Source organism: Acanthopagrus latus, chromosome 15 (assembly GCF_904848185.1).
Source record: "Acanthopagrus latus isolate v.2019 chromosome 15, fAcaLat1.1, whole genome shotgun sequence".
Lineage (NCBI taxonomy): Eukaryota > Metazoa > Chordata > Actinopteri > Spariformes > Sparidae > Acanthopagrus > Acanthopagrus latus.
The window spans coordinates 23,839,103-23,866,881 of NC_051053.1; the positions used below are offsets into that span (position 1 = coordinate 23,839,103).

A 27,779-nucleotide genomic window follows, 5' to 3' on the forward strand; every position below is an offset into this window, starting at 1 on the left:
GTCACCGGAAATCTTTCTGCAGTCACAGTCTTTCGCACAATATCGGTCAATAATATCTGCCAATCGATACGTATCGGTCGGGCTCCAGTTCTTTTGGTTTTCATAGAATATGTGTGTTATAGTAAATTCTCAGTGTTCCACTGGTTTTCAGATCAGTTTCACTTCATGGAGGTGTAACAAAAGGCACGAAACATTAAAATAACACCAAGTTAAAGTCAAAGTCAAGATATCCTGTTAGAATATTACTTTAGTAGAAGTGAAAGTCACTCATATGAATAGTAAAAGTGTCTGAAATTAAATGTGTCAAAGGCACAAATAAAAGAAAATTAGACACATTTACATGTATGTTTGCTGTCTGTTCGATATTTAGCATATTGATGATTATTGGAATCCATTTTTATGTGATTTTATGTGACATTTATCACTTAAATGTGGCAGCAACACATAAAGTAACCAGCAGGGGTGGAAGAAACTTACTACAGCCTCTGAAATGACTGTAATTATGTCAGTTTTGGGGGATTTTGTACTTTCTACTCAGCTACTTTTAAATTATAATCGAGTTTGGAGTAACAGAAACCGATAAAGTCTCTAAAACTGAGACAAACACTTTGTGCTCTTACTTAAGTATCATTTTAATACCAGTTGCTGAACTTTTTGAGTAATATTTCAGTGATGCAACTGAACTTGTATTTGTTACAGTTATCAGATAAAGAAAGTGGCGTAAAAAGTAAAATATCGCCTCCAAAATACAGCAGAGAGGAAGAATAAAGCAGCAGAAGATGGAAATAATCAGTCAAATGTACTTGGTTACATGCATCACTGCCAACCTGGCAACTTATTTCTGTTGATAAGATAAAAAGAAGATCAACACATCCAGTCTCGTGTCAGAAGTGATATTTTTTACAGTGGATTATCAACACTCGTCTCTTAGAATAAACTCCACATTCCTGAACACGTTCCTCCTGTCCAGTGTTTTCTAACTGAGTGTCCGTGTTTAAAAGCGAGAGAACAGCATGAAACACATCCCTCCATCCTCTCTCCCTCTCTCCCTCTCTCCCCCTCTCCCTCCCTCGCTGTCTCCCCCTGCAGAGCTCCAGCCGGCCCACCCTTCTCTCTGCAGCCATGGCCGCGGAGGCTGCCGGTCGGGACGATGCGACGGCCGGTCCTGCAGACTGCACCGAGATGGGGGAGCGGGTAAGATGCCTTTTCTGTCTTTTCTCCTTTTTTTTCAGCATCATTTCGGATGCTGTCTTTGCAGAAACCGACAGGATCGAGGAGCGTCCTGCGCCACCGGGCCTCTGTCTGTCTCCGGGCTGCGGCACCGCTGCTGCTGCAGCAGCAGAGATGGAGAGAAACTCTGCAGCATTAACTCAGTCCTGCTGCTCGTCCCCTGCGCGTCTTTCAGTTAAATAACCGGGTTTAAAGGAAAAGAGGATGTGGCTGAACGCTTAGAGAGGAGAGAGGAGAGATGGAGCGGCGTGCGCGCACCGCACCGCACCGCACCGCACCGCAGCTGCTGCACAGCTCACATCCTGTGTGACGCGCTGATGTGGAAGAGAGAAGTGAAAGTACAGCAGCTGGTCGGTCGGTGGATGTAGGCTACCGAGGCTCGGCTTATAAACAGCCCCGACAGAGGCCGTTCTTCGACAGTCCGCGCTGAACCTGGAGCCCGTTTTCTCTTCCACTCGGCAGGTGACGCGAGTTGGCGACAACTTGGCAGGCAAAGGTAGGAATTTACCCCCGATCGACAGAGCAGAGCTGAGAATGAATGAAAAGAGAGGCTGATCGAGGTCTTTATCAGAGGAGAGAGTCCAGCAGGAGAGCCTGCAGAGACACAGCGAGCTGCTGGGATTCAAACTACAGACTATTCTGCATTTTGCTTGAACATTCATGCAGATAAAATATAGAAGTCGCCAGTTTGCAGAGCTAAAAGTTTTCAGACGTCTTTACTACAGAGAAAACAAACTCAGCGGAACTGATTAAAGATGCTGTTCTCAGAGGAAAAACCAGGTCCCCAGAAACTAGAAAGGCAGAATGGCAGGGTCCGCCACATATTAAGTAAAACGGTATGAAATGTATTTGTTCTTTAAGGTCAGTTTGTGAATTCAGTTTATTCAGTCACGAAATCAAAGAGAGTCTGTTTATTTAGTTCGTATAGGCGTAAAAGTAAAAGTCAGTGAAGATTCAAATGTATTCCCCAAAACTACAGAATGCACCTTTAATTCAGAATTACACATGATTTATTCCAGAAACAGTTAAAAAATCAGGTAAATCTGACTTTTTGTTTTTGTGCAAAATGCCTAAAAAAAATTGACTTTTTAAGGATATTTTGTGAGATTAAAAAAGTTAATTCCACCCTCAGTTGTGAGTAATGCCACAGGTGTGTGTGTGTGTGTGTGTGTGTGTGTGTGTGTGTGTGTGTGTGTGTGTGTGTGTAGTAGGAGGATATTCCTCAGAAGACAGCACCAGTCTGTGGCTGCACTGAACTCGTTCTTCCACTTTGCGTTTCCCTGCCTCAGATTTTCGTGTCATCTGATTCTCACATGCTCGTCAGTTGTCGTCTTCAGCCTCTGGACTCGTCGTCTCCAGCTGTTCTTCATCCCCCCTTTTTTTTTATTTCCCCCCCTCACTTCTCCCCTTTTCCCTCCATCTCTTCTTCGGGTGAGTGTCTGCCACTTCTTTATCCTCCATCAGCGACTCTTTATCTTCTTGGCAGGCGTTATCGCAGGTGATCTCATGCAGGACGGGAGGTGAGATCTGTCCTGGTGTTCGCTCCACAGATGTAGGCTACAGTGCCAAAGGTGAAGCCCGACCAAATGTGCCAGATTACGCAATCTCCCTAATCTCCTCAACGGGAAAAAATGAGGGGATGCTGGATTAAAGGAGGGAGTTTGTTGGAGACCGGGGGGGAAACCCGTGAAAGAAGGCCGTTATTAGAGATTACGGGGCAAAGGATTGTTTTTACGACCCAGATACTTTCGTCTGCTGAAGCCTGACAAGATGAGAAGAAACCAGCAGGAATATCGAAGCGAGAGATGGTTGTTTTCTGATTGTTGTGGTGCCAGAAGTGAGATTCATCTTGGACTTTTGGATTAAAGGGTAAACTAGTTTTGCATTCTTGAAAAAAAAAAAAGGGATTAATCACCTCCCTGGTTCGCAGTGAGGCCTGTTTTAAACCACTACGTCTTGTACTGATGGAGCTACAAACGTCTGCAGGAGTAAAACTCAGTCAGGTGGAAAGTGTTGGATTGTTTTATTGTTGCTGGCAGCGGTGATTTCCTCTCAGTACTCGAGGTGTTTGCTGATGTTTTCTCTCCGTCCAGCGGATGCAAACTGCTAAAACACAGCCAACATTGTGAGTTATTCTTTGATTGGATCACTCTCTGATCAGTCACCTGGGTTGAGAGCCTGGTATATTGGGAATGATCAACATGTCGCAGTTTAACATGCACATTCTTGTCGAACTGGTTGTTAAACAGGAGGGTTTGTGCTTTTCAAAAGGTCGTTGAATATGTATGGCGGGTTGTTCCTATGCAGGATTAGAAAATAAAGGAGGAGTTGTGGTTGGAAATTCCTTCCAAATTCCTCGTGTGCGTCAAAAAAAAAAAATCCTCATCCATTAAAAGCTGATTCTTCCTCTGGCTGAGATAAACGTGAGCGTGATATAACGTCTGTGATCAGAAACAAAGAGGCAGAAGAGACGAATCTGGAGCTTCTTATGTTTCCATCCGTGTCTGTTTGATTGTTTATTTGTCGGTTGGTTGGTTTGTCAGCAGGATTACACAAAAACTACTGAACAGATTTCCACGAAACTTGGATGTAGGACGGGTCTCGGCCCAGAATAGACCCCGTTAAGTTCTGGTGCTGATCTGGATGAAGGGACGGATCCTGGATTTCTCAGGGACTGATTCATGGATCTCTGTATTTAGGTGGCTTGATCCGGGTGGCCTTGGCGGAGGTATGCGCTCGGCTGTATTGATATTATCTGATAATTGATGAGGCTGTATTACAATTAAAACAACTGTAGAGACAAAAACAAACCTGCAGCGAGCCGAGAGGTTCCTGTCAAGCGCACTTTACTAGAAATAAGACTAACGTATGTGCTATGTGAGAGGAAGTGAAACAAGTGGAGGCTAATTCTGCTCTTCTCTATGATAGTAACCGCTTCACTTACTCATTAGAAGAAGACTGCGTGATTGCACCGCTGAAATAAATGTATTTGTTGGTGAGAATAATATTTCGGGTCCTGTGTTGTAGAGCTTTCCCTTCCTTCCCTCTGAAGACACATCTGAACCCTGAAAGTCTTTCGAAGCAACCTGCAGAATCAATGTCGGCGGTGAACTTTTCTGTTTTCTGTGCTTATGATCTGGGGAAGGTAAGGCACGAAAACTACTTGGGTCAGGAAGTGGTTTTGTTTGGTTCTGTTGCTAAAAAGCACTGTCGGAAAATGTCCCGAAGTCCCGTCATGATGTTCGGTGTCGTCACCAGAAAACATGGATGGTAAACCTTCTGATGTCTCATCAAAATATCCATGGAAGCTGCAAAAAAAGCATCGAATCATGGAAATGTTGACATGTAAAGATGTGAATGTGTCCGTGGGTTGCACAAACGTAAATGCTCATATTTTATTCTGGTGACTGGACTGTGATAATCGTCAGGATCGTTGTTGATGTTTTTTGCGGTATTTCCTCTCTTGCAGCTGAAGGACGGGAACATGAAGGCTGACCTGGAGGCCGCTCTGCCTGCTGGACGGGAGGACTTTGCGATCCAGTGCCGAGATGTGTGCCGGTCTTACGGCAAACTGAAGGTCCTCAACAACCTCAACCTGACCGTGCCACAGGGCCAGATGTGAGTGGAGCGTACAGACTCAAATCTGCCGTCAGGGCCTTGATTTCAGACTGTTCCTCTTGACTGACGAGACATTAATTTGTTTATCTCAAGTGTCTCCGACCAGTCATCTCGCCTCCTCTCCTGCTGTATCTGCTGATTTATAAGATGAATGACTCAAGTTCCTGCAGGAAAGCTATCGATAAATCTTCCTCATCTGAATCCTAGAAATGAAACTAGAAACCCCAAAGTGCAGTAAGAGGAAGATTTTACAGTATTTTCTCTCAGTGTTCAGACGTGTTTTTTGTTTTTCACCCGTTGTTTCTCCGCCGCTGAGCTTCGTGAGGGATGATGTTTGTAGATTACAGGATCGCTTTTCTCACACATACCTGCGTCCCTGAAGTGACAGCCCAGAGAAGGAAGAACAAGGCTTAAGGCTCAATGACAGAGTGGATATCAGTTATAACAGGAATGCAGAAGTGTCATGCAGGCGATCGGCTTTACAAATTTACATAATGAGAAGCTCACAACTGAGGGCAGGTCGAGTGAAAAGGAAAGTGCTCGTCGCAAAAACTACTTCTGAGACGCTTCGAACACACTCAGCTACAGACTCGTGGTTGTCATCGGGTGTTTAAACTCTTGGGTGTCTTAAAAGCATCTTGTTACGCTGCCTGCAGACTCTGTTGTGTTTTATCTTATATGATCATCTGGTTATCTTTAACAGCTTACATAAACAGTATTTACTCCCGACAAATTCCTCTCATGCCTGACTGTATGTGAGCGGAAGCGACAGTTTCCATTCATAATATCTCAACATGCTGCGACGGTGTGTTTGTGCATCAGACTGAAAGGAGAGGCCGCGTGTTTCTGGACTTGTCGACTCTGAAAGCAGATGATGTAAAGTTTATATAAACCCTCTAAAAAAACGCTCTTGATTCCGGTGTTGCAGTTACGGCCTTCTGGGCCCCAGTGGATGTGGGAAGACGACGCTTCTGAAATGCATCGTGGGAACGCTGAAAATCTCGCGGGGGCACATCACCGTGTTGGGGAAGCCGCCCGCGTTTCCCGGCCACGACGTGCCGGGGAAGATGGTCGGATACATGCCGCAGGTAAACGCCGCGTCTTGAAATGGTTCACAGATGACACGTTTTTACACCTGCATAACATCTTTCTTGCTATTTCTTTTATTAATAAACCCAACCCAGCAGCAAACCCATGCAAATCCAAGGACTTTTACATAATACAGGTCCACGTAGATTTGAAACTCCTTATTCAGATTCCTTTGAGTCCATTTATTCTGTCCCTCAGTGAAGGTTTCTGAGCGTCAACATGTTCAGGACCGGCTCCTCGCAGCTTTAAATAATGAACTAAGTGCCTTCAGTCTTCAGGGGCTTCTTTAATTTAGCCTCTGTCTCTGTCCGTGACCTGTGTCTGAGTGCGTCTCATTACTGTCAGACGGGATATCTGATGAGGCTGATAACACACATGCTCACGTCCTCCTGAGTGTAACCTGTGCACCACACGGGTTCCCTGCAGGAAGTGATCTGTGACCTTCAGAGGAGGAAATGTGACTCCTCACCTGCTCCCCAGCTGTGGTCAACCTGACTCGTGTTGTCGTGATGTTCATACTGTCAAATTCATCGTCTCTAGCGATATATAACACATCATACCCACTAGTTTTAAAGAAAAACGAGAACATGGACTGTTATTTAAGCTCTTAATCCTGCAAGATTAAATGTTTTCTCGAGGAATGTGGTCAGTAATCCTTTCAGGGACGGAAGTAGTAAAATGCAAAGTCAACGTTCTCTGCAAGAGAAACAGATCTGCAGGATGAAGAGTGAAATATAACAGATAGTTTACTTACATACATACTTACATATATACACATTTCTAAAGTCTTGTGCTGCGTTTACGCCAAGAATTTACGTATGCAACATTAGATATCTACTTTTTTTTCCTTCAGTTTACAGCAAATATGCAGAATAATGGGAGAGATGTCAGAGGACGAGGGCTGGATATCAGTTTTAATATTTCATTGGTATCGAATGTGTCCGTAGCTCAGTGTCAAGTGTCAAAAGCTTCTATTGAGGCTTACGCTGATATTTTGAAAAGAAAATTCCTGTCTGTCATGGTGCATGTTGATGGTTGATGAGGTGTGAATGAGACCAGGTTGGTGGAGGTGACCACAATGCTTTAACATACGTACGTGGAGGACTTTGTTTCTAAGAATGACAGCTCACCAGTTTGGCAATATTGCAGATTTAAAATAACAGAAAATGGCTCATTGCTCACTCTTTGCGTCTCACAGGAGCTGGCGTTGTACAACGAGTTCACCATCAGCGACACGCTGACCTTCTTCGGCAGAATCCACGGCCTGACGTGGAAGGAAACCAAGGCTCGCATGGACTTCCTCATCGACTTCCTGGATCTACCTCAGAAGACCAGCCTGGTCCGAAATCTCAGGTAAAACCACACGTAGCACGTGGCTGAATGAGTTTCATACGCAGGGATACGGAGCGGAGATCCTCCAGATAGTTGAGGTTGATTTCGGGAACACAACATTGTGTTCAGGATTGAATTTATGTCCATTTTACTGTGCAGTACATCACTGCGTTTACACAAGAGGCTGTTTATTGAACCACTAAAGCAACAACTGCATTTAATATAGATGGGACACTAATTTAATAACCATCCTTTGCTGTTTAGTTTTACTGCAGGAGGTATTTTCAGACTTTTTGCACAGACCGTGATGTTATATTCAGGTGTTGTTTTCAGTGTGATGCAAGCCAGATGCCATATATCCCCAGATAAAGCCAGTTCATGAGGTGTAATGTGTTTTTACAGCTGTCTACAGTTTGCTCACCTGTGGACTTTGAAACCTGGATTGCCCGCGTTAATGTCTGCACACGTACAAACGTAATCTCTCTGTCCATAAAGTGCCCATAAAACATTAAGACCTGATCTGGAAAGGAGACGAACAAAGGTTGGGGGAAAAAAAAAAAGAAATCATCTTCAAACCAGGAGAAGACGACACTTAGTCTCATCAAAACAAACAATATCTATTACCAAGTGTGCGTATTGAAATTAGTCACCTGTGAGTCTCAATCTGGCCGATCTGGCAGCACAGGTTTGCATGCTTTTGTGTCCTCTTTGAGGTGAAAGTCCACGTTGACCTTCAGAGTTTCAGTTGAGGAAACGAAATGTAAAGCTGCCAAATTTTACTGAACTCAGCTGCTCACGTTTTTTACGCTTCTCTCAGAGGAATACGTTGTACAGAGCTCGGCTTGTTTTCAAGCCATACAAGGAAGCGATCAAGCGGCGCACGTTAAAAATAGAAAATGTGGCGTTTCACTGCTGCCTGATCGCAGAGTTATCTTTGAAAATGTTGTGAGATGTGAGAGACAACGGAGAAAGTTGCTCCGCTCTCTCAGGCACTGATAGAGATCGATGAAAGAAGTTTACAACCCTTTTATATTCGTCTGTGTTATTGCAAGAAGAATAATCAGCATCTCTTGTTTCGACTTTACAAAGACCCCTCTGTTCCCAAAGAGGCCCCTCCAACCAGCGATCATTAGCAGTTCATGTAATATTTATGTCGCCCGCCTGTCATGTTACTGACCTGCAACTCAAACTCCTGCTGACCAAGAGGATTGTTTTTTTTGTTTTTTTTTCGCTGTTAATATGTTTTACTTCAGACCTTGTGTGTCGAATGAAAGATCTGTTGTGTTACAGGCGTCTCTTCCCTTGTTGTGCTGCAGCTTTGTGGGACAAAGGTTGTTGAAACTGTTCACAATACATAATATGAGAGATATTCCTGGTATGAATAAACACCCAGCGAGGCACAAACTCATCGCCAGTTTCTGCTTTGTGTCATTCTGTGTTTTATCTCAGTACAACGTAGGATCAGTTGGCTAGTGTGTGATATATAGATATATAGAAGAAAAAATATGTTGGGATTTTTTGTTGGATACAATCGATAAAAAAGGAAGTTCCTCCCGGTCATCCTTCTCTCAGCTCTTGTGGTTTTCCTCCGTGTTGTCAGGCAGGTTCGTCTCCTCTCCGCCTCCCTCAGGAGTGAGTGGCATGCATAGAAACGAGGCGGATCATCAGTTGCGAAACTGTTAGGAATGTGGGAGAAGATTCACCTTTGTCGCCCCTTCGGCTCTTCTTGCTTCTTCACCTGTTTCTTGTGTCTTTGTGTCTTTGTGTGTGTGTGTTACAGCGGAGGTCAGAGGCGCCGGGTGTCGCTGGGAGCGGCTCTGCTGCAGAACCCGGAGCTGCTCATCCTGGACGAGCCGACGGTCGGAGTGGACCCGGTGCTCAGGTCCAAGTATGTAAAATAACACAGCACCCTCATTTTTCCATCACTTCGAAGGACATTACAGTGACGTACATTAATGTCGTGGAGACCCAAACATGAACCCAATCACCTAAAAATTTGATGATTTGCATTATGGGGGACTTGTGCTTTGTCTCCAAAAGGAAGGCGTCGTCCCCACAATGTGAGTAACACAAGTCCACACACACACACACAAACTCGTCCTCTCACTCTTCCTTCGGTGGTTGTTCTCCAGCTTACGTCTCTCTCGGCGAAGAACGTCCTCATACGTACGTTTGTCGTTCAAACAGATCTCGAAACGAAAGAGACTAAATGGATCAACAAACGTTTACAGAATGTATTTGTCTCATCGTGAACTCATGACAAGACCTGTATGATTCTGGCAAAAAAGAAATAAATCAAAATATCGATATAAGTCACATTTGATATGGTTATTTAATGGGGCTTTCTTACTATTCTTCCTATTTTCAATATCAAGGCTTTTGTGACTTACTTACAGGAAACTTCAGCAGGATTTGAAGCAGAAAATGAGCAGAGAAATATTTAATTGAGCAGAGACGATTGAATAAGTGCAGAAAATTCTAATATCTGCTGCGAAGCGTCGCTCAGTCAGAACAATGAAAACAAAACAGCGGGTCAGTGACGTGGTGGAGCAGCACTGAGCGGCCAGCGTTGTCGGTGTCGTCACTGCTACTCGACCACCGTCACAGATGTAATTCTATCTGTTGTGTTTGACAGTTACATCATACAGATGTTTAAAACTCTCATAACTTCTCCTCAAATGGTTCCACAATTTTAAAAAAAATGTCTTCCTCTTTGTCCTGCGGTTGCGTCTCGCTTAAGCTTTTGGCCGCACAGTCCGCCACGACCGCTGGAGGTACCGCTCTGTCGGTCCGTATCTGTAAGCTCTCAGACACGGACGAAACAAACGTCAAATGTCTCCGTCCATATCTGTACGTAACACGATTAATCAATAACGTTTGTCCCAGGAGAAGTCCTTATATCCCATCCTATATCTCACTGTTGATGTAATTTTATTGCCTGGATCTTCTGGACATCAAGATTACTTTTATTTGCTCCTCAAAAGATTGTTATCTTGTCTGATAAGTTATGCCGCTGTGGTGGTAAGAAATGGTAATGAATAACTTTAATTTAAGATAGCAGAAAACTCTCTTGTCACCCTGAACACTCTCCGACACAACTGAAAATGATGGAGCTGCCAGAGTTTGCACACAAACGTCTTTCATGGTGCTTCATCATGGCAGAATGGCCGTTTGTATTGCTGCATCATGTGGCAGCTTCAGTACAGTCGCCTTCCTGCGTATCTTCTGATAAAACGAGTCTGAAAACCTTCTCTGAAAACACACTGCCCCTCTCTCTCTCGCTCTCTCTCTCGGTGTGTTGTTCCAGTCTCATTGTGTAATCGCACCACAAAGCCTCATCAGATCAGACGGCTGGCAGGAAACCCGCTGCTGGCGAAGCCGTGAGCTTTCCAGACTACGATTTTAGGGAAAATCTACTAACTAGTGGGTCAGGTGTTACGTAATCTGTTTGGTTTCTTCTTTGGTTCTTCTTTCTAGGATCTGGCAACATCTGGTGGAGATTGTGCGGACGGGGAAAGTGTCGGTCATCATCACCACACATTATATAGAGGAGGCCCGGCAAGCCAACGTGGTGAGATGATGCATACGTGCATGGACACGCGCACACACACACACACACACACACACACACAACCGCATAAAGACAAATTAAGCACTGAGGATGAATTGCTGTGAAATCAGAAGAACAAAGTGTCACACTGGTCCTCATGTTCCTCCCCTTCACAGACAAACAAAGAGTCCATTGATATCTGCACTCTGTCAGCATGTTGATGAAGTTCATTAACTCTGACAGGACGGACAAAAGCTCTCACTGAACGAGAGTTAATGAAAAAAGAAAACATCCTATAGAGTTTCTACAGAAGCTCGTTTGTGTTTTTAATTTTTACATTTTACAGTGCTTGTCCTCTGTGGTGGCGAGAGGAGCGGCTGGAAACACTCGTCCTCCCAGAACTATTATCAAAGGACAGTTGCTCATAAAGCTTCCTGCGAATTAGGCGATGAACGCTTTCATTACTGTAAATTCTTAACAATAAAAGCTATTTAAAACCTTTTATTCTGAAGCAGCGAAACAAGAAGGAGTTACTGAATCTTGGTTTGGTGCCGGACTAAAACATATCATATCCAACCTTTTTCTATGTATGACTTCTGATGAAGAAATGCTGATGATTTACTTTTCCCAATTATTGACAGGGCTGATAATATTGTTACTAAACAGGTCAGGTGTGGCCAAATATCACTGATGAGAGTGAGGCTGCAATCACACTGTGAACAGGAGACTTTCCCGAGCAAAAATGGAGGGAAGAACAACATGTCGATAAAGATCTGTCACTAATCTACTCTCCGACGTGTGCTCTTCTAACTTCTGGAGGCGTTTCTTCATCAGAAGTCGTACAGTGTATATACGTTGGGTTTTAGTGTGATTCTCCGTGCGTCTGCTGCTGACTATAATATATATCTGTCACCACAGTCGTACTGACGTAAAGACACTTCCTTCTTTTTTTATGCTCCTTGTCTAAAACCAGGAAATGTTTGGATCTCACCTCTAACTTGATGCGACTTCTGAAACAGCCGAATGCGAACAAGAAACACTAAAACAAACAGAAACCTGAGAGAACAAATGCAGGAGAGAAACGAAAGAGATTCAGTTTGAGATTTTGAAACAACTCTGATCTTCTGAGTCTCACAAATGCAACCCAGGCTTGTTTTAGCGGGTTTGGGGGTCGTCATGGTCAGTTGCCATTTGGTGGAACGATCTTGATAGAAGCGTAGCTCAACTTGGCGTCCTTAAACCGGTAATAGAAAAGAGCTCGGCACACTTTGACTCGGCACTGCAAAAATCGACAGTGGAAAACACTAACACGTGGTTTTGCTCTTGTCCTGGATCGTGTTAACAGCAACAAATCAACAGATTAATCACAGCCTGAATAATTCAGATTAAAAGTTAAATCATATTGCACATAAAAAAGGTAGTTACCTGATAAAAGTTCATTATTTTATCATCTGATCCTGATGCAATAGATAAAAGGACTGTTTTGATTGTTGGACTTGTGCAGCTGCTGATTTAAATCGGTGCTCAAAGATTTGCATAGTGTGAACAGCAACCAAACAATTCAAGAAACAGAAGTACAGCTTCACCCAGGCACAGAGTTCAGAATACTGCTGATAGGTTTATCGTAACACACACGAGAACAACAGGGTCTTTTTTATGCTACATTTAACACCCAGGTCTCCTTCACTGCCTGTCAAGCATAAACTCCTCGAGTTTTCATGAGTTTAGTCATTGTTTCACTGCTAATCTTCTTTGTGTGAAAAGTCCATAAGACCGAGTGCTTTACAGCTGTAAGTTTGTTCTGTAGATTAGCCGACAAGTCACATTTTCTGCCTTTTTGGTTAAAGGTTGAAGGAAATACGCTGACAGAGTGGATCACCCGCCAAAACCGGAGAAATAGCGACTCCACAGCTGTCGAATTTAGATGTCTACATGTTCTTAAGTAGCCTGCTAACGTTAGCCCCTGAGCTCGAGGACGTGTGAAGTCTGCAGCTTTACTGTGAGGATGAGACTCCTGCAGCGATGTTTGAGCTGTCAGTGGTCAGTAACACCAGTATGTGGCTGTGGAGCCTCGATGGAAGTTTTGGAGTTGAGTAAATTAAGAAGCTGCTGCGGTGATGCACCGCTGACAGATGGTGCAAAACAAAATCAGTCGTTGACGTCGTATAACAGGCCGTTACAAGCGTCTTCCTTCAAGATTACGGGGCTTTTTGTAGTTTATTTAGATGTGGCTAGAAGCTGGAATTTCACTTCTCTTCTCTCCGTGACACAATAACGTTCGACCACATGTGACCTGCTGAAACATAAGACCAAAATGTTTTTCAAAGGCAGCGAGTCAGAAGAGCTGAAGTGTTTTCTGTGCAGCTGAACAAACAAACAGCTTTCTCTGACCTGACGACTGCGGCTGCTTTAGGTGCACGTGTATCTGTGAATGGTTATGTACATTCATCTGATTATTTTTGACACTTTTGATAAATTAACCTTTTTGATAGATCATTTTTTAGTTTCTCGCACCACGTTCCTGAGAGAAATGTGTCACTCTGCGTTCGACAGCTGCAAACTGAAAAGAATTCCTTTATTCCGGGTTTCAGTGGTGAATTTATTGTCCCATGATTGTTTAAAAGCTGTTTAAGAAGCTTTTCTAGGCTCCTAAGAGTCCGGAAAAAAGGGCCAAAGATTAATGACTTTCTTGTTTAGGTCTGATCTTAAGGAACACCTTTCAGTACTTGAACTGGGTGAACCTGTTGACCTCTCCGCTGGGTTTTTAGATTTTTGTGCAAACTGAAATTCACAAAAAACAAAAAATAAGGTCCAAGGTGATTTTAGTCTCCCCCCCCTCTGACGGAGCAACATGTAAACAAAGAACCAGAAATTCTCCCCTGGAACCAGTCCAACCACTCAGACCCACTTCAGTCCCCATTCAGGGCAAAATAAATTGGTGGATGGAGGAAGATCACATCGACTGAGGAAGAAAGCTGATTTATTTATGTCTCTGTGACCGGTCGACTTGACAGATATATGTCAGGTGAAGTGCAACAATGCATCACTTCACTGCAGAGGAATGAGCCGCGCGAAGTCTGTGTCGCCATATTGTTGTTTCATCGATCAACCAAAACTATGGAGAGAGTTTTGGGGACATTTTTAGGTGCAAGACTTTCTGAATTGTTTGGGAGGTTTTATTCTAATTTCTTTCTTGTTTTTTCATCATTTTCTCTGAGAAAAGTATCTTGAATATTGTTGAACTATGACAGGAAACTGTTTTGAGGGGTCTGTCCACATTGTTGCTTTAAAAGGTAAAGAATATCCCCCCTAAATATGGCTGAAATTGAAGGAATATTCTCTCTACATCAGGCTAACACTCCTGTCATTCATCTCTCCAGGTCGGTCTCATGAGGAACGGCTGCTTGCTGGCTGAAGGTCCTCCAGATTCAGTCATGAAGCAGCACAGCGCAACAGTGAGTACTGACTGTGCGATGTTCGGACCCTCAGGTGGGGCTGCAGCACCCCCTGAGCTGAGGCTGTAACATATGCCGAATGTGTAAGAAGGCCCAGTTGAATAAGAATTTGTCACTGACAGCATTTCAGAAAGTTTATTAAGTCCCTCCTAACATACAACTCACAAAATTGAGGGATTCTTTAAGGGAGTCTGGAGACTTTCTCTCTCTCCTCGTCTTGTTATCCTGACCTCTTAAATTACAACAAAACAACATGAATGTCCTGCATCATTTACTATGACCTCTTTATCTCGACTGACCTCTCAGCGCCCTCCAGCTGTGACAGACTTCCCACCTCCCCGACTAAATACTGGCTCTCTGCTCCCCGTTAATCCACAGACCCTGGAGCACGCCTTCCTGCAGCTGTGCGAGACGTCGGACCAGAACGGTTCTAAAAGGGGGTCCAGTCCGCCGGGCGGCCCGTTAGAGAACAGCCAATCATTCGAGAGCGGGAAGGACGAGAGCCGGCCAATTCTGGCGGTCGGAGCAGGAGCCGCAGAGGAAGTTCCCAAATATTCAGGTATTGTTTTGTTATTTCAGTTTCAGTGTGTTGTGGTTGATTCAGCACATCAGCGGTGAAATACAGATGTTGACGTGCAGTTTTGCCTGTTTTTGCAGGATATTTTATTGGATATTTTAGTGGTGTACTGTTGAGTTCAGCTACTGTTTATTCAGATTGTGTGCTTGTGTGTTTGTGTTCAGCGGACTGGAAGGTGCGAGCCAGACACCTTCTGCCAAAATGGAGAAACATCGCCGCCCTGATGATCAAAACAATGGTGCGAATGAGGAGACTGCCGGGGTACGTTGCAGTTTATAATAACATCTTATAATTAATCGCAGACGTTATGATGAGCGGCATGATGATTCTGACTGTTTCTCCGTGTTTCGCAGCTCGTTGTGTTTCCAGTTCTTGCTGCCCGTCATCCAGGTCTCTCTGATCTGTTTGTGCGTCGGTGGAGATCCAAAGGGGATCCAGGTCGCTGTGGTGAACAACGAGACCTCCTCCACCGCGTACAGCCAAGCGCTGCTCTCCTTCCTGGACAACACCAGCGTGCACCAGGTATTTATTCAGCCTCGGGAGACGTGGCTGATGTTGTGTAGTAGTTTATGTATTTGTCCGTGTTTTACATGTGTACATAGTTCAGTAATTCAGTGAGGAACTAACCCGTCTGATCTTCAGCTGTTATAATTAAACTGACTGTAAACAAACAAGTTTCGCTTCTGCTCACAGCAGAACAAACAAAAGACTTCCACTTCCAAGAAATCAGTGAAAGCTTGTTACTCTATTTGACCTCCAAGGAGAAGTATTTCCCTTCTCCATCACTAAAACATCCTCTAGTGAACATTGAAATGATCTGAATGTGTTGCCGTAGAAACGTCAGGCCAGAGGATTAAACTATAGTGCATTTTATGAACATTGCGTCTGTTTTTCATATATCAATAGGTGCATTTGTCCCACGAGGAAGCTTTCGATGGGATCTATAACGCAGAGTACTGGGGCGTCATCGGCTTCGGGAAGAACTTCACCAGCTACCTGACAAAAAGGTGAGAGAAGCACCCTCCGCTGAACACTACAGCTGAGAAATCCACATAAAGCTCGAAGCGTCTGTGTCCATGTGCTCCATATGAGGAATCTGTGGCGGAAAAATTAGTAGTGGTGGTGTCAGTACTGAACGTCACCTGCTGCCTCTGGGGAAAAAGTTGCCAGTGTGGTCTTAAAAAAGCTGATAAAGCCGACCACATTTTTTTTCTTTCAGAGATTCAGAGAAACTATGGAGGCCCAGAGAGCTCAGTTAAGACAACACTTTGCTGCGTTTACTTTAAATACTTGCTGCAGCTGCCTTACAAAGTAGCACAAATTTTGGAGTAAAAAGAAAAAAAAACATGCAATCAGTGTAATTCTGTTTCCTCTGTCCTGTCAAGTTACTAACAGTGGAGTAACGTTACTCCACGCATGGGAATTTTTAAAATGACTGAAAGCAGTCTGTGTAATCCAGCAGGCATTGTGAACCCGAGGATGTAGACGCATCTTATCAGAATAATGCGCCCTTTAATTAGCAGGAAGAACTACATTAGACCAGGTTTTTGTTGGTCTATGGCACAAACACTTTCTTCTGCCTCGAGACAGAGTTGCACCATCAAGTTAACGGCCACAACTGACAACTGTGTCGGTCTGAGACCCGCAGCAACACTTTCTCTGCACTGTCCTGCGCTTTGCATCAGAGTTACTAACAGAGCCCGCAGTGTTTTGCAACATCCTAAATCTTCTCTGGAACACACTGAGAAAGTTGTTTTGAACACAAACCACGGCCAGTTTGCAGTGCAGTGAGCTCTCAGGGCCACCGGACTAAACGCTGTCGCAGGAAAATGCCCAGCTGGGATTGTTCCTGCAAGTCTGTCATGTAAATGTGTGGCAGGAGCTTCAGTCTGACCTGTTTGTGACTTGAGATCAACACGTCACATGGTTTGATCGGTATTATGTGTCTCTGTTTGTTTGCCCTCTCCTCCAGCATTGTTCTCGTTCATGACTCACCTTCGATTGTTTATTTTTGACACATCACCACCTGGACTCACGCTTATGATAATATGCACCTACAGTGCCGACGCTGATTAATGAGGCTGTGTTTTCGTGCGTCAAACGGACGCACAGACAGCGTGACAGCTGCAGAGACAAACCATTAAAAGTATTAGTGTAAACATGGTTAACACCTAAAGAAGTCCTTGTATCCGCTTACAACTAAATTATATTGTGATGGAAGCCATTTATTAACGGTTTTACTGCTTATAAGGATTTTATCAACATGACAATTTGCACCCTTAAAACTGAAGCTGATAGTAAAATAAAAATGAGGAACTTGAATCTGTTTTGAATTTCCTGAAATGCAGATGTAGACTTTGTTATTCTCGCTGCACTCTCTCTCCATCTTTGACACTCAGAAAAAGACAGAGAGCTGCAAACAACGCCAACACAAACCTGAGTGTTTGCCGTCATGTGAGAGTGAGTCAACCCTGGAGGGCAAAGGACATGTGTTGTTGATTTAGGTGTGAATCACAGATCAGTGCATGGCTGTGTTTGTGTGTGTGTGTGATTCGTGGGTGGACAGTCTGGTCCTTCCTGTCTCGAACACACCTGGCGTGTCAAACCATAGCACCGACCAATCAAACTCCAGTCCTCAGTGAATCATGTGCCGCTCGTGTGACAGACCTGCCTGTGGAAAACAAAAGGTTTCTCCTGGTGAAAATAATCTCAACTGCTCAGTTAGAGTCGTATAATAGACCAGATGTGATTTCATTTGGTGCACATATGCTGTTTTGCAGAGATGTCAACTGATGTTAGCATGCTAACAAGCTATTCCTAAAGTAAGATGTGAAAATACTGTGTGTCTTCTCATCCCTGTAAATCGCCTCCATATGTCTCCTGTCTTCAAACTGACCTCCATCAGTCTTGGAGGTTGTGTTCAGTCCCTGTTCCAAGTCCATCCATACTCATTTTCACATCAGCCTGCAAAATCCAGCCCTGAAATCTCCCCCATGATCTGAGATCCCAGTCCAGACAGACTCTGGGCCCACTGGCTCTGCTGCTAACAGAGCCATGGGCTAATTAGCTCACAGTGGCTAACTGTGACCAAGGACAGCTAGCAAAGCGTAGCAGTTGTTTGTTAATCTGGTTATCTGCTGCCCCCTACTGTGTGTTTTTGGGAGATACCTTCAAATTCTGGGCATACTCGACAAATTATGCCATCCAGAAAATATTGTAAAATGTAAGACACATCTGTGTAAACACTGGTATTTGGAAAATATGTGTGTGCTTTTCATTGTTTTCAGAGTTTGTGAGTGCTGGATGAAAAACAAACAAGCATCCTTTGCTATTGTTATAACATTTTACAGACAAAACAATTCATTGATTAACAAGCAGATTAACTGAAAAATTGAAATCACTAGCTGCAGCGCTGCAGAGATGTTCTACATAGCTTCTCCTGGCTGAACTCCATTTGCCTGCGAGCACGTCTGACTGCTTGTAGACATCTGACAAACACAAACACGGGAAAAGGACACGTGGTTATTACAAAAACATGCAAGGGTTTGCTGCAAATTAGGCGAGCGAGGCGAGAAAGAAGTATAAAGAAACTCGAGGCTCAGCGTCACCTCCTAAACAAAGTTACATTCACTAAATCACATTAATTAAAATATCTCCAAAGTCTCAACGAGGCCACAGGAGCTGCTTTATTTGTTTCCAGAGGAATAATGAGCCAAGCTAACCTTCTTTCCTGCCTGTAGTCACATAGCTGTGTAAACTAATTGACTTAGCTGCTAATTAGCCTGCAGGTCATGTTGTCACAGAAGAATTGAATAAAACAGAGAGATTTGGAGTGTGTGGGTTTTCCTACATGCTTCCCAAACAACTGCAGTTCAGAGTGAGACTTACATAAAGGAGACTGTTACATAACATAACAGTGTTTTGCCATTTTACTGTCACATTAATATTCTCTGCTATGTCTCCGTCTAGTTATCATGCAATCTGTCTCGTCAAGGGAAGAAAGAAACTCTGCATCTCCAGGCTATTTTTTGCTTGTTGCTCAGTTTTATTTATTGTTACCAGCTGCTCTTCAGGTTGTGACCATCATGTCCCTGATTTTTTTTTTTTTTACAGGATGATCCAGCGGCAGGTTGCTAGAGATGTGGTCGATGGAGGATCCGTCCACGTCTGGCTGGACTTTACAAGTAAGATGCAAAAACCTGTCTTTTAGTCTGAAATCGGTTGATTCTATTAAATTTGCACTGAATAGCTGCAGTCACGCAGCCAATAAAGTTACTGCTGCGATTTAAAGAAGACTCATACATACAATACACACACTCATCAACTGTTGTTCATCTTTGCTGTTTCTGTTTTGTCCAGATCGACAAATCGCCCTGATGCTGCAGAAGAAACTCCACGAAGCCTTTCAGGTACAAACGTTTGCTCGTTCAGTCGACCGGAGCCTGCAAATATTCAAATGTTGTCATTTTTTCACAGAAAACACAAAGACGTCTGACAGAATACACAAAATGTGACTGTATAAACTGACCGAGTGGCTCAGCACAGTTTTTACTGTGTTCAGGAGACTAAAACACTCAAACAAAACATTACACGTGTTGTTTTTTTCGCAACAGAACAGCATTATGTTTCCCATATCACCACTGACACCACGGTTGGTGTTCAAGGTACAAAGGGCAAAAAAAAAAAAAGGATTTTGATAACGCTGAAAGTGAACTTAACAAGATAAACAGTGATAGTGAATTATCAGTGAGATCTGATCTAACCTATGTTATCTTGTTTTGTTGAGCTTGTTGAGACTGTCGCTCTGTTTGCAGGCCTTCGTGGACAATAAGTTGGGCAGTATGTCGTATCTGGTCTCCCTGCCGATAAAGGTACAAAACAATTCAGAAATAAAGATCTTAATGTGAGTGTTTCTGTCGATGCTACAGTCTATTTGATAAAGTTAGTGTAAATCTTTCTCTGCTGTCATGTTTCAGTTTGAAGAGCCGATCTACGGCAGCCTGAACACAGACTTCACAACGTTTGTGACGCCGGGCGCCGTTCTCAGGTCAGTATGACGTGGGCTGTTTCATACAGCGTGAGGACGGACGTCTGTTATCAGTTTTTGCAGCCATTCATCTTCTTTTACAACGTTTAACTTCTGGTTTCTTCCTCCTCTTCCTCCTCCTCTTCTTCCTCTTCCTGTCCGGCTCCTCCAGCATCACCTTCTACCTGGCTGTGGGTCTGACGGCTCTCTCCTTCGTCCTGGAGAGGAAGGAGGGGCTCCTGGACCGATGCTGGGTCGCAGGTACGAGGTCACACTCTTCTAATGTAATACTGTAGTCCATAATTCCCTGCAGGTCTCGAGTTTGGGGAACTTTCAGTATGCAGCAGGTGTAAAAATTAAGTATGCTGTATTATTCCTACTATTAAAATGCTTTTAGATATGATATTTTAAGGCATCATCGCTGCTTCGTGCCTTCATAAGCTAGAAAAATAAATAGTTATGTCAGTAATTCATGTTGAAATGCACAGAGAGAAAGAAACTTCACATGAATTGATGGATTTTGATCTGTTAACTGCAGGCACACGACCAGTAGGGGGAGTAATATGATCAGAACAGGACATGAAGATGTTTAAAGGCACTGATGGAGTTGTTTTGTTTTTTACTCATTATGAATTATAAATTATCCAACATTTAAAGGTTCAATAACTTAACAAGAAGCTGTGTTTTTATTACTGTTAAATATTTACTTCAAGTCTTTGTCACAAGCCGTCTGATATCAGGCTCATGAGTGGAAATAAAATGTGTTTTTCGTCTGTTTCTTCGTCTCTCCGCCAGGTGTGAGCTCTCTGGAGACGATGCTGGCTCACCTCTTCTCTCAGCTGTTCGTCATCAGCGTTCAGATCATCCTGCTGCTCCTCTTCATCCTGCTCGTCTTCAAGGTTCGACAAACACACAAACAACCCTTCGGATGAGACGAGACGTTATTGATCGGGAAATGTTACAGCGGCGAAAATAAAAATAAAAAACTACACACAAGATCCGCAGGCAGGAAAGTAAAACGGCTGGAAAATCCAGAAGTGAATAGAAGTGATAAAAATGGCTGCTGGGGAATAAAGCTCTAAAGATTTGTTTCGTTATGTAAAAGGAGCTGACTGTACTATACGTATCACACACAGGAACGCATTCATTAATATTTCCTGTTATTTTTAACAACCTAAGCTGCAGTTGAAGCCAGTTTTCTGAGGCTGCAGGGCTCATTAAAAAGCCTCTGAAAGGTCACTGCATGTGATTTGGTTTGACGTGTTGAAGGTTGACGCCTCACAAACCAGAGCAGGTCCATTACATTTTCATTTACATTTTTACCACATCGTCAAAAAATCTGACTTTACCTGCTCTACATTAGACTCATAATTATGTTAATGATAATTTATTTTAAACATTAAACTGGCCTCGTGTTTGTGTCGCTCAGTGTCGGCGTACACGAGAGGAAATTAATCTTGAGAAGGTCGGGACAGGTTTACAGTGACGACGGTGAACCAGAGGGCGCGCGGGGACTCGTTCAGTATTGATCGTCAACACACACACGTGTATAGAATCAATACAGGAAGAAGGCACTCGGACAAGACGAGGAGAGAGATATCATCTGAGTGTGTTTGTTTGTGTGCTTAGTCCTGCGCTTTTTATCTGTGTGTGCTCGTCTCTGTCGATCAGTATGTGTGTGTGTGTGTGTGTGAGTCCAAAGAGACCACCGCTGCATAAATCACTTCCTGTGTTGGCTGTATCCAGGGATCACTGTGGGATCGCCACGACAACAGCCCTTGATTGCTGTGGCAACCGAGCAGTCATGTGGCCTCTCTGTCTATTTTTGCTCGTTGTCAGGGGAGACGGATAGTGTCTCTACACACCGAGGACAAGTGCACCGACACACACACACACACACACACACACCAGTCTTACAAAATGCCTCCAGATTCAACTCCAGTTAAGAGACTTTTCACCTCGAATCTTCGGAGCTCAGGTTGTTTTTTTTCTCTCTCTCTCTCTGCGGCTCTGTTCACACCTGCAGTCATTTAAAGCTGACAGCTCTTAGTCTGTCAGTTCACACCTGGTGTTACGACGTCTCCAGTGACCGCTTGTGATCAGATGTAACTTACCACTTCTTTATGAAAATAAAAGGACAACTTACTGTGTAACATCTGCCAGATTTACAAAAACGGCCAAATAATTAATAATTGATTTGGTTTACAAAGTTTCTCCGTACTCGACAACTCACAAAATTGAGTGATTTTTAAAGGGAGTCTGGTGACTTTTTCCATATTGATCAAAGAAGTAGTCTATATTGGTTACTGTGTAATGTATTTGACAAGTTTTCACCTCCAGACGTGTCTCAACCGACCACTTCTGATCAAATATCACTTCCAGCCTTTTACATAAACACATATTGTTGAATGAATAATGAATAACATTAGCCAAATTTGCAAAAAGGACAAAAAAGTAAAGAATTTGTCAAAGACAGGTTGCTGTGACATTTATAATGTTTCTTCAACCTCAACAACTCACCAAATTGGGTGATTTTTTAAGGGAGTTTGGGGACTTTCTCCACAGACTTCAAAATGTTGCCTATATCAGTTACCATTAGCTGTTTTTGTGAAAGTTTTACATGTTTACCGTCAATGAAATGTAGTGAAACTTTTGAGATCAGTTGAAAACAGCTGAAATGTGTTGGCAGGTAGCAGGAAGCAGGTAACAACTTTATATATTGCAAATGAATGCCGAAGATTAAGAATGATTTATAAATTGCTGTTGCTGTGTTACAAAATTCAGTATGTCTGTCCTCCCTCAAAAACTCTTAAAATTGCACAATTCTTTAAGGGAGTCTGGCGATTTTGTGGAAAGTAATGACTCTGCAAACGTTAAGCACTTCTTATGTCATTAATTTTTTTATTCCACTTTTAGGTCCAAGTGCAGATAATAGCTTTGTCTGTTATCATTTCTCACTCTTCTACCCTCCTCTCTCTGTCTTTCTCTTGTGCAGATGCCGAATGAAGGCTCCCTGGTGCTGGTCATAATTCTGATCGTGCTGCAGGGCGTCACCGGCATCTCGTTCGGCCTCGTCATCTCATCCGCAATCGACGACGAGCAGAGTGCCAACCAGGCCGCCCTGGGCATCTTCTACCCCAACCTCATCATCAGCGGTAAGCTTTGCAGAACCAGGAAAACTGATTATAAACTACATGGTGTGTAGTGCAAACGAATAATCGCTTGATTTGGCTGAGTATGCCCAAACTTTAGATGCGTCAGGAAAACTGAAGGTCAGGGTGAAAACAAGAGAGATGGAAAATAGCTCAGATGTTTTAGGCGGTTCAACAGCAGGTCAGCGCATCCAGAAACACTGTATTTTAACAGCAGTGTGTTATCTCCTCTCTGTCCTGCTCTTCAGGTATCATCTGGCCCGTGGAGTGTATCCCGTATCCTCTCCGCTACCTCAGCCTGGCTCTCCCTCAGACCTACGCCTCAGAAGCCCTTCGCTGTATCATGTACAGAGGTACACGTTACACAACGCTCATTTGGTTTCATAATGTGTCAGCTCCTGGTGTGTAGTTAGCGTGTGTTGGGGTCAGACGCGCTCACATGGCTCAGATTGTTCCTCCACAACGCAGCCGGTCGTCTAAATCATTAATCAGCTCTGGATCCTGTGTAACTCAGCTTCCTGGAATGTGAGGTATAGCGGTTTCGCTCTGTCTCCCAATCTTTTCTCCCCGTCTCGACCTTAATGTCTCCGAACAATTAGAGCTGACGACAGCCTCGAGCCTCCTCCGTGGTGCGTGTTACACGATACGCGCCGTGTGCAGGAAGTCAGAGGAGCCGCTTCCTGTTCGAAATCGTGGAAGTGGAAGACGAGACCGGCAGACGTGTCCCCATTCTATTTGGGGGATAAACTGAAACTCTTCCTCATCCTTTTAGCGATTCACATCATGTTGTTATGGTGTATTGATGTTTTGCTCCATGCATATATTCACTAGAGCCTGGATATGCATGTGTACTGATCAATACAGATGATAAGAACGTGATGTGTGAGCTACATTGAGTGCTGCAGTCCTAAAACTTCAGCATTTTTGCCCGCGACTGCATTTAGATTTCAAAAATGATAAAGATAAGAAACAAGATGTGACCGGTCCAGCTGTGTCCTCCTGTATCTGCTGAATATAAACCTGAATCTCTCCGACAGGTTGGGGTCTGTCTCGGATGATGGTGTGGCGAGGCTTCGCCGTCACCCTGGGCTGGAACACCTTCTTCCTCATCCTGGCCACGGTCATCTTGAAGCTGAGGACGTGACAGCCTCCTCCCGGAGAACCTCCTCAGTGTTGGGGACGGAGCCGTCAGGTGAAGCCCGGGAGACAACGACTCACCTGGGCCTTCCTGTCTGTGGACGGACTACTATGGCAGCCGGGAGCGGGAGGATGGAGGAGGGGAGGGGTCACTGTGTGTGGCATAATGGACTGATGAGGCTGATGCATCAGTCTCCCTCCTCCAGATTACCTGTCCCACACACACACACACACACACACACACACACACACACACTTCTACACAAGCCAGCTGCCTGATCCTGCAACAGTTGCTTTGGCCTGTTCAAGCGAGTGAACCTTCAAAATGCTGCACATAGAAGAACACAGGATAGAATAAGCACATGTACAATATGAGTTTGTAGTATTATAGATTTGTTTCTTCTCTGTGCAGTTTGTTGAAGCTTTTCACTCCCAGAACGGGTCACGTACCAACTCAGGGTCATTTTTTTTATTTCTGTTTACCCTCGGTCTTAATGCTTATAGAGAGATTTAGTGGTGGATATACCAGCTATAACTGTAGGACGTTGTCGTTAAGAAAATGTGAAAACTATGTATTTTTTTCCGGCTGCTTTACACGTAGAGAAATTAAGGATGGATTATATGGAATTACGTGGCATCCCAGAATAGTTTTATAAAGTGTTGATTGCCTCTCATTTTCCAGGAAATTCCCATTCAGGCTTCCCACACAACCCAGTCTCCAGAATATATGGTAGCTAAACGTGTTTCTGCAAAACCACAGATAAGTTAAAACTGATTAATTTCTTTATTTCCACTCTTGTCACAACGTTGGCTAGGGTTTATGCACAAAAACCACTTGGTTAAAGTCAGGAGAACATCATGGTTTGGCTTATAATACCTGTTTTGGTCGCCCCGATCACAGACTGGAGACAGTCCAAGTTCCCGTGAAAAGTAGACGGTTTAGGCCACCACTAAAAGAGCTGGAAAAGTCCACAGGTCTCCTTAAAAACACCCCGTTTTGACACTGATCAACAGCTGGAAATGTCTGCAGTTTCCTTAAAACTATCCAAAATGAGGTGGCGATGACGTTCCTCTGCCTTGTTGCCTCTTGATGCTCCTGTGCCTCTCGATGTGACAGTCAGAACGTGAACGCGATACGCCAGGTTTGCTGCGAATGTCCTCCTCGGACGTATCTGTGGTTTGCAGAAACGTTAAACTAAACTAACATTGCGTCAGGGCGACTAGGCTGCCTGTCTAGTTGTCTGCTTGTGATGATTATTCAGATTTACGTGCGCGTCTCGCGTGTGACGGGCAGCGTTTCCATTCCCTCAGTTCAGATGGTGTCCTCCATACATTGTGTTCTGTGCCTGAATCTCCTGTGGAAGAAAACAAAAGGTGGGGTTGATGTTGGTGATGGGAAAGTATTAGTACTGTATCGTTTTCGTTTTGAAGTAAACTGTTTTGTTTTTTGGACAATTTCTGGATAGTTGTGTTGATATTATACTAAGAACTGTGTTAAATCTGTATAAGATTGTCATATGGTGATTTTAAAGTGCTCTATATACATTTTCCAGGACTACCTTCATGTTAATTTTTAACGTTAAAATCCTTGGTAGCACTTTCTAACAGCCATCATTAATAAGTGGTACATTTATACTTTAATTTAACTACATATATACAACTTTATTTTGCCGCTAACAACAATGAAATGCTTCATAAACTGTTAAGTTAGTAATTGTAGAGGTTTCTAAAAAAGTTTGTGGTCGTTTATAAAGTATTTCATTCTTTGTCGACTGTCATGCAGCAATCAACTAAAGTTTACTTAATTATAAATGTATGATTTATGAATGATGGTTATTATAGAGTTTTACAAAATACATCTACTCCAGTTGATAATTATTATGTAAAATCGAGCATCTTGGAGCAAAACTTCTTGAGATTTAAATGAGCTGCAGTTAAATTACTAAAGATTCATTCGATCTTTTCCACTCCTTCATTGTTCCTTCATATCGGAGTCTTGCTGATGCTTGCTCCGTTTGATTTACGACTCTGTTGTTTTCGTTTGCGGTTTAAAGTGGGTGAGACACGTGGAGAAAGAAAAAGGTTGTCAAAATATTTATATGCTCCAGTGAATTTTTAAAGATAATTTATTGAAAAATCTGTTGCAAGTTGTCAAACCACAGCCACGCAGTCCCGTGAAAGTATTAGTACTGTATCGTTTTTATTGATTACTCTCCACTTTGCTGGACAGAGTGGAGGCTGTCGGACGGATTCGTCTCACTCTTCAAGCCGTCTGCATTCACGTTGTATGTTGCACACAAAAAGATTTTAAACTGGTCACACTTTAAAAAAGTAACACTGAATAAAAGCACACGGGGGGGATGCTGTTTTGTGATTGAACATGTCGTGGAGATGTGCCTTTGAGATGTTGGTGGTGTGGGAAATGGGAAGAAAAATGTAGAAATGGGGAATAACTTTGAAATCTGGAGCGCTGTCGAGATGAACAGTAGATTATTGGAGATGAGAAAGACAGAACTGAGTCCGAGACAGAAAGCTTTGATTTTATAAACAATCAGTAAAGAAGAAAAGAATATTACTGAGGACAAGACAAAGTTGAGGACTACTAAGAAGTAGTTCCACACTTTGGGAAACTGGCTTTTTTTTCCACTTTCTTGCGAAGGGTCAGATAGAAATATCAACACCACTCTCATGTGTGCATGCTAAATATGAAGCCATGGGCCAGCAGCCAGTTAGCTTAGCTTAGCATTAACACTGTAAAGTCTTTAGATAATAAGAATTGTGACGCCCCAGCTGTCTCCACCTGTTTTCAGCTGCTGGTTGTTGCTTCATATTTACCACACAGATGTAAGAGTGGTACTATTTTATGAAGTTAACTCCGTGTCCTTACTGCAGGCAATGCAAGCAAGCGTGATCAACTTTTCCTTTCAAACACCGTCTTTTACTTGGGTTGAGTAAAAAGTAAGTTGGGTTATGTCTTCAATCTGATCTCCAGCGCACAACTAATGCAAACATGGTTTGATCAAAGACACCAATCGTTGTGCGACATCAGATGCCAGCATGCAGTCAGGACACGGTGTAACTCCTGGCAAGAAAGGAAATACGAATATTTCCCAACACGTTAAACTGTCTCTTTAAAAACTGACAATCTCCATCCCGCATCATGTTGTGCCAATTTTACTAAGATTTAGAAATGTTTACATTCATCCGGACGCATGCCTGATAAATCAGAATATTTTCTTACATCCAAACGTGTTACCCGGGTCGACCGTAGGACTTAACACGTTTACCAGCATGTGTTGTGTTTAGGTGTGGTGTGAGTTGTTCCCTCTATCTCGTAGCCATTATGCTACATGTTGCAGTAATGCCAGTCATTGTCATATACTGAAGAATTCATGTGTCCGTTAACAGGATGAATAATGGATCTAAATGACTGTGCGTCGCTCTGATTGGTTTCCATCCTGCACTAATGGTAACGCTGTGTGTACAGTATGACGTGTGTGATGTTCCTGCACTGTAAATCTGTTGCTGCTCTGCTGTTTATTCATCAGTGTTTTTCTGTCGCACATTTTTGAAGGGACATCGTGCTCTTGTTTGGTATAAATACGAGACTCTT

The 27,779-nt window shown here is 43.4% G+C and overlaps 1 protein-coding gene and 1 long non-coding RNA gene across 10 annotated transcripts in view; one reads left to right on the forward strand and one right to left on the reverse strand.

Moving 5' to 3' along the window:
* Positions 1–25,565, forward strand: part of abch1 (ATP-binding cassette, sub-family H, member 1) — a 58,605-nt gene extending 33,040 nt beyond the window's left edge. For 5 of the 9 annotated variants that reach the window (XM_037123939.1, XM_037123942.1, XM_037123941.1 and 2 more), the window contains 20 exons: positions 1,090–1,194; positions 4,700–4,848; positions 5,777–5,936; positions 7,136–7,290; positions 9,050–9,157; positions 10,747–10,840; positions 14,200–14,274; positions 14,653–14,833; positions 15,016–15,112; positions 15,205–15,373; positions 15,758–15,858; positions 18,965–19,035; positions 19,211–19,260; positions 19,666–19,722; positions 19,828–19,898; positions 20,050–20,138; positions 20,673–20,776; positions 22,873–23,032; positions 23,278–23,382; positions 24,067–25,565. In XM_037123939.1, the coding sequence (XP_036979834.1) occupies positions 1,090–1,194; positions 4,700–4,848; positions 5,777–5,936; positions 7,136–7,290; positions 9,050–9,157; positions 10,747–10,840; positions 14,200–14,274; positions 14,653–14,833; positions 15,016–15,112; positions 15,205–15,373; positions 15,758–15,858; positions 18,965–19,035; positions 19,211–19,260; positions 19,666–19,722; positions 19,828–19,898; positions 20,050–20,138; positions 20,673–20,776; positions 22,873–23,032; positions 23,278–23,382; positions 24,067–24,173 (2,208 nt within the window). In that variant the 3' untranslated portion in view covers positions 24,174–25,565. Of the gene's footprint in view, positions 1–1,089; positions 1,195–1,527; positions 1,727–2,438; positions 2,662–2,786; positions 2,802–2,834; positions 3,100–4,699; positions 4,849–5,776; positions 5,937–7,135; positions 7,291–9,049; positions 9,158–10,746; positions 10,841–14,199; positions 14,275–14,652; positions 14,834–15,015; positions 15,113–15,204; positions 15,374–15,757; positions 15,859–18,964; positions 19,036–19,210; positions 19,261–19,665; positions 19,723–19,827; positions 19,899–20,049; positions 20,139–20,672; positions 20,777–22,872; positions 23,033–23,277; positions 23,383–24,066 lie in introns of those variants that run through there. The other 4 variants (XM_037123947.1, XM_037123944.1, XM_037123946.1 and 1 more) reach the window with 4 other exon arrangements.
* LOC119033619 lies at positions 18,195–22,866 on the reverse strand. The gene is made up of 5 exons (XR_005079323.1): positions 21,836–22,866; positions 20,705–20,799; positions 19,615–19,710; positions 19,167–19,293; positions 18,195–18,339 (listed from the first exon to the last, which is right to left on the reverse strand). It is a non-coding gene; the product is annotated as an uncharacterized LOC119033619 (long non-coding RNA).
* Positions 25,566–27,779: the final 2,214 nt, after the last annotated feature.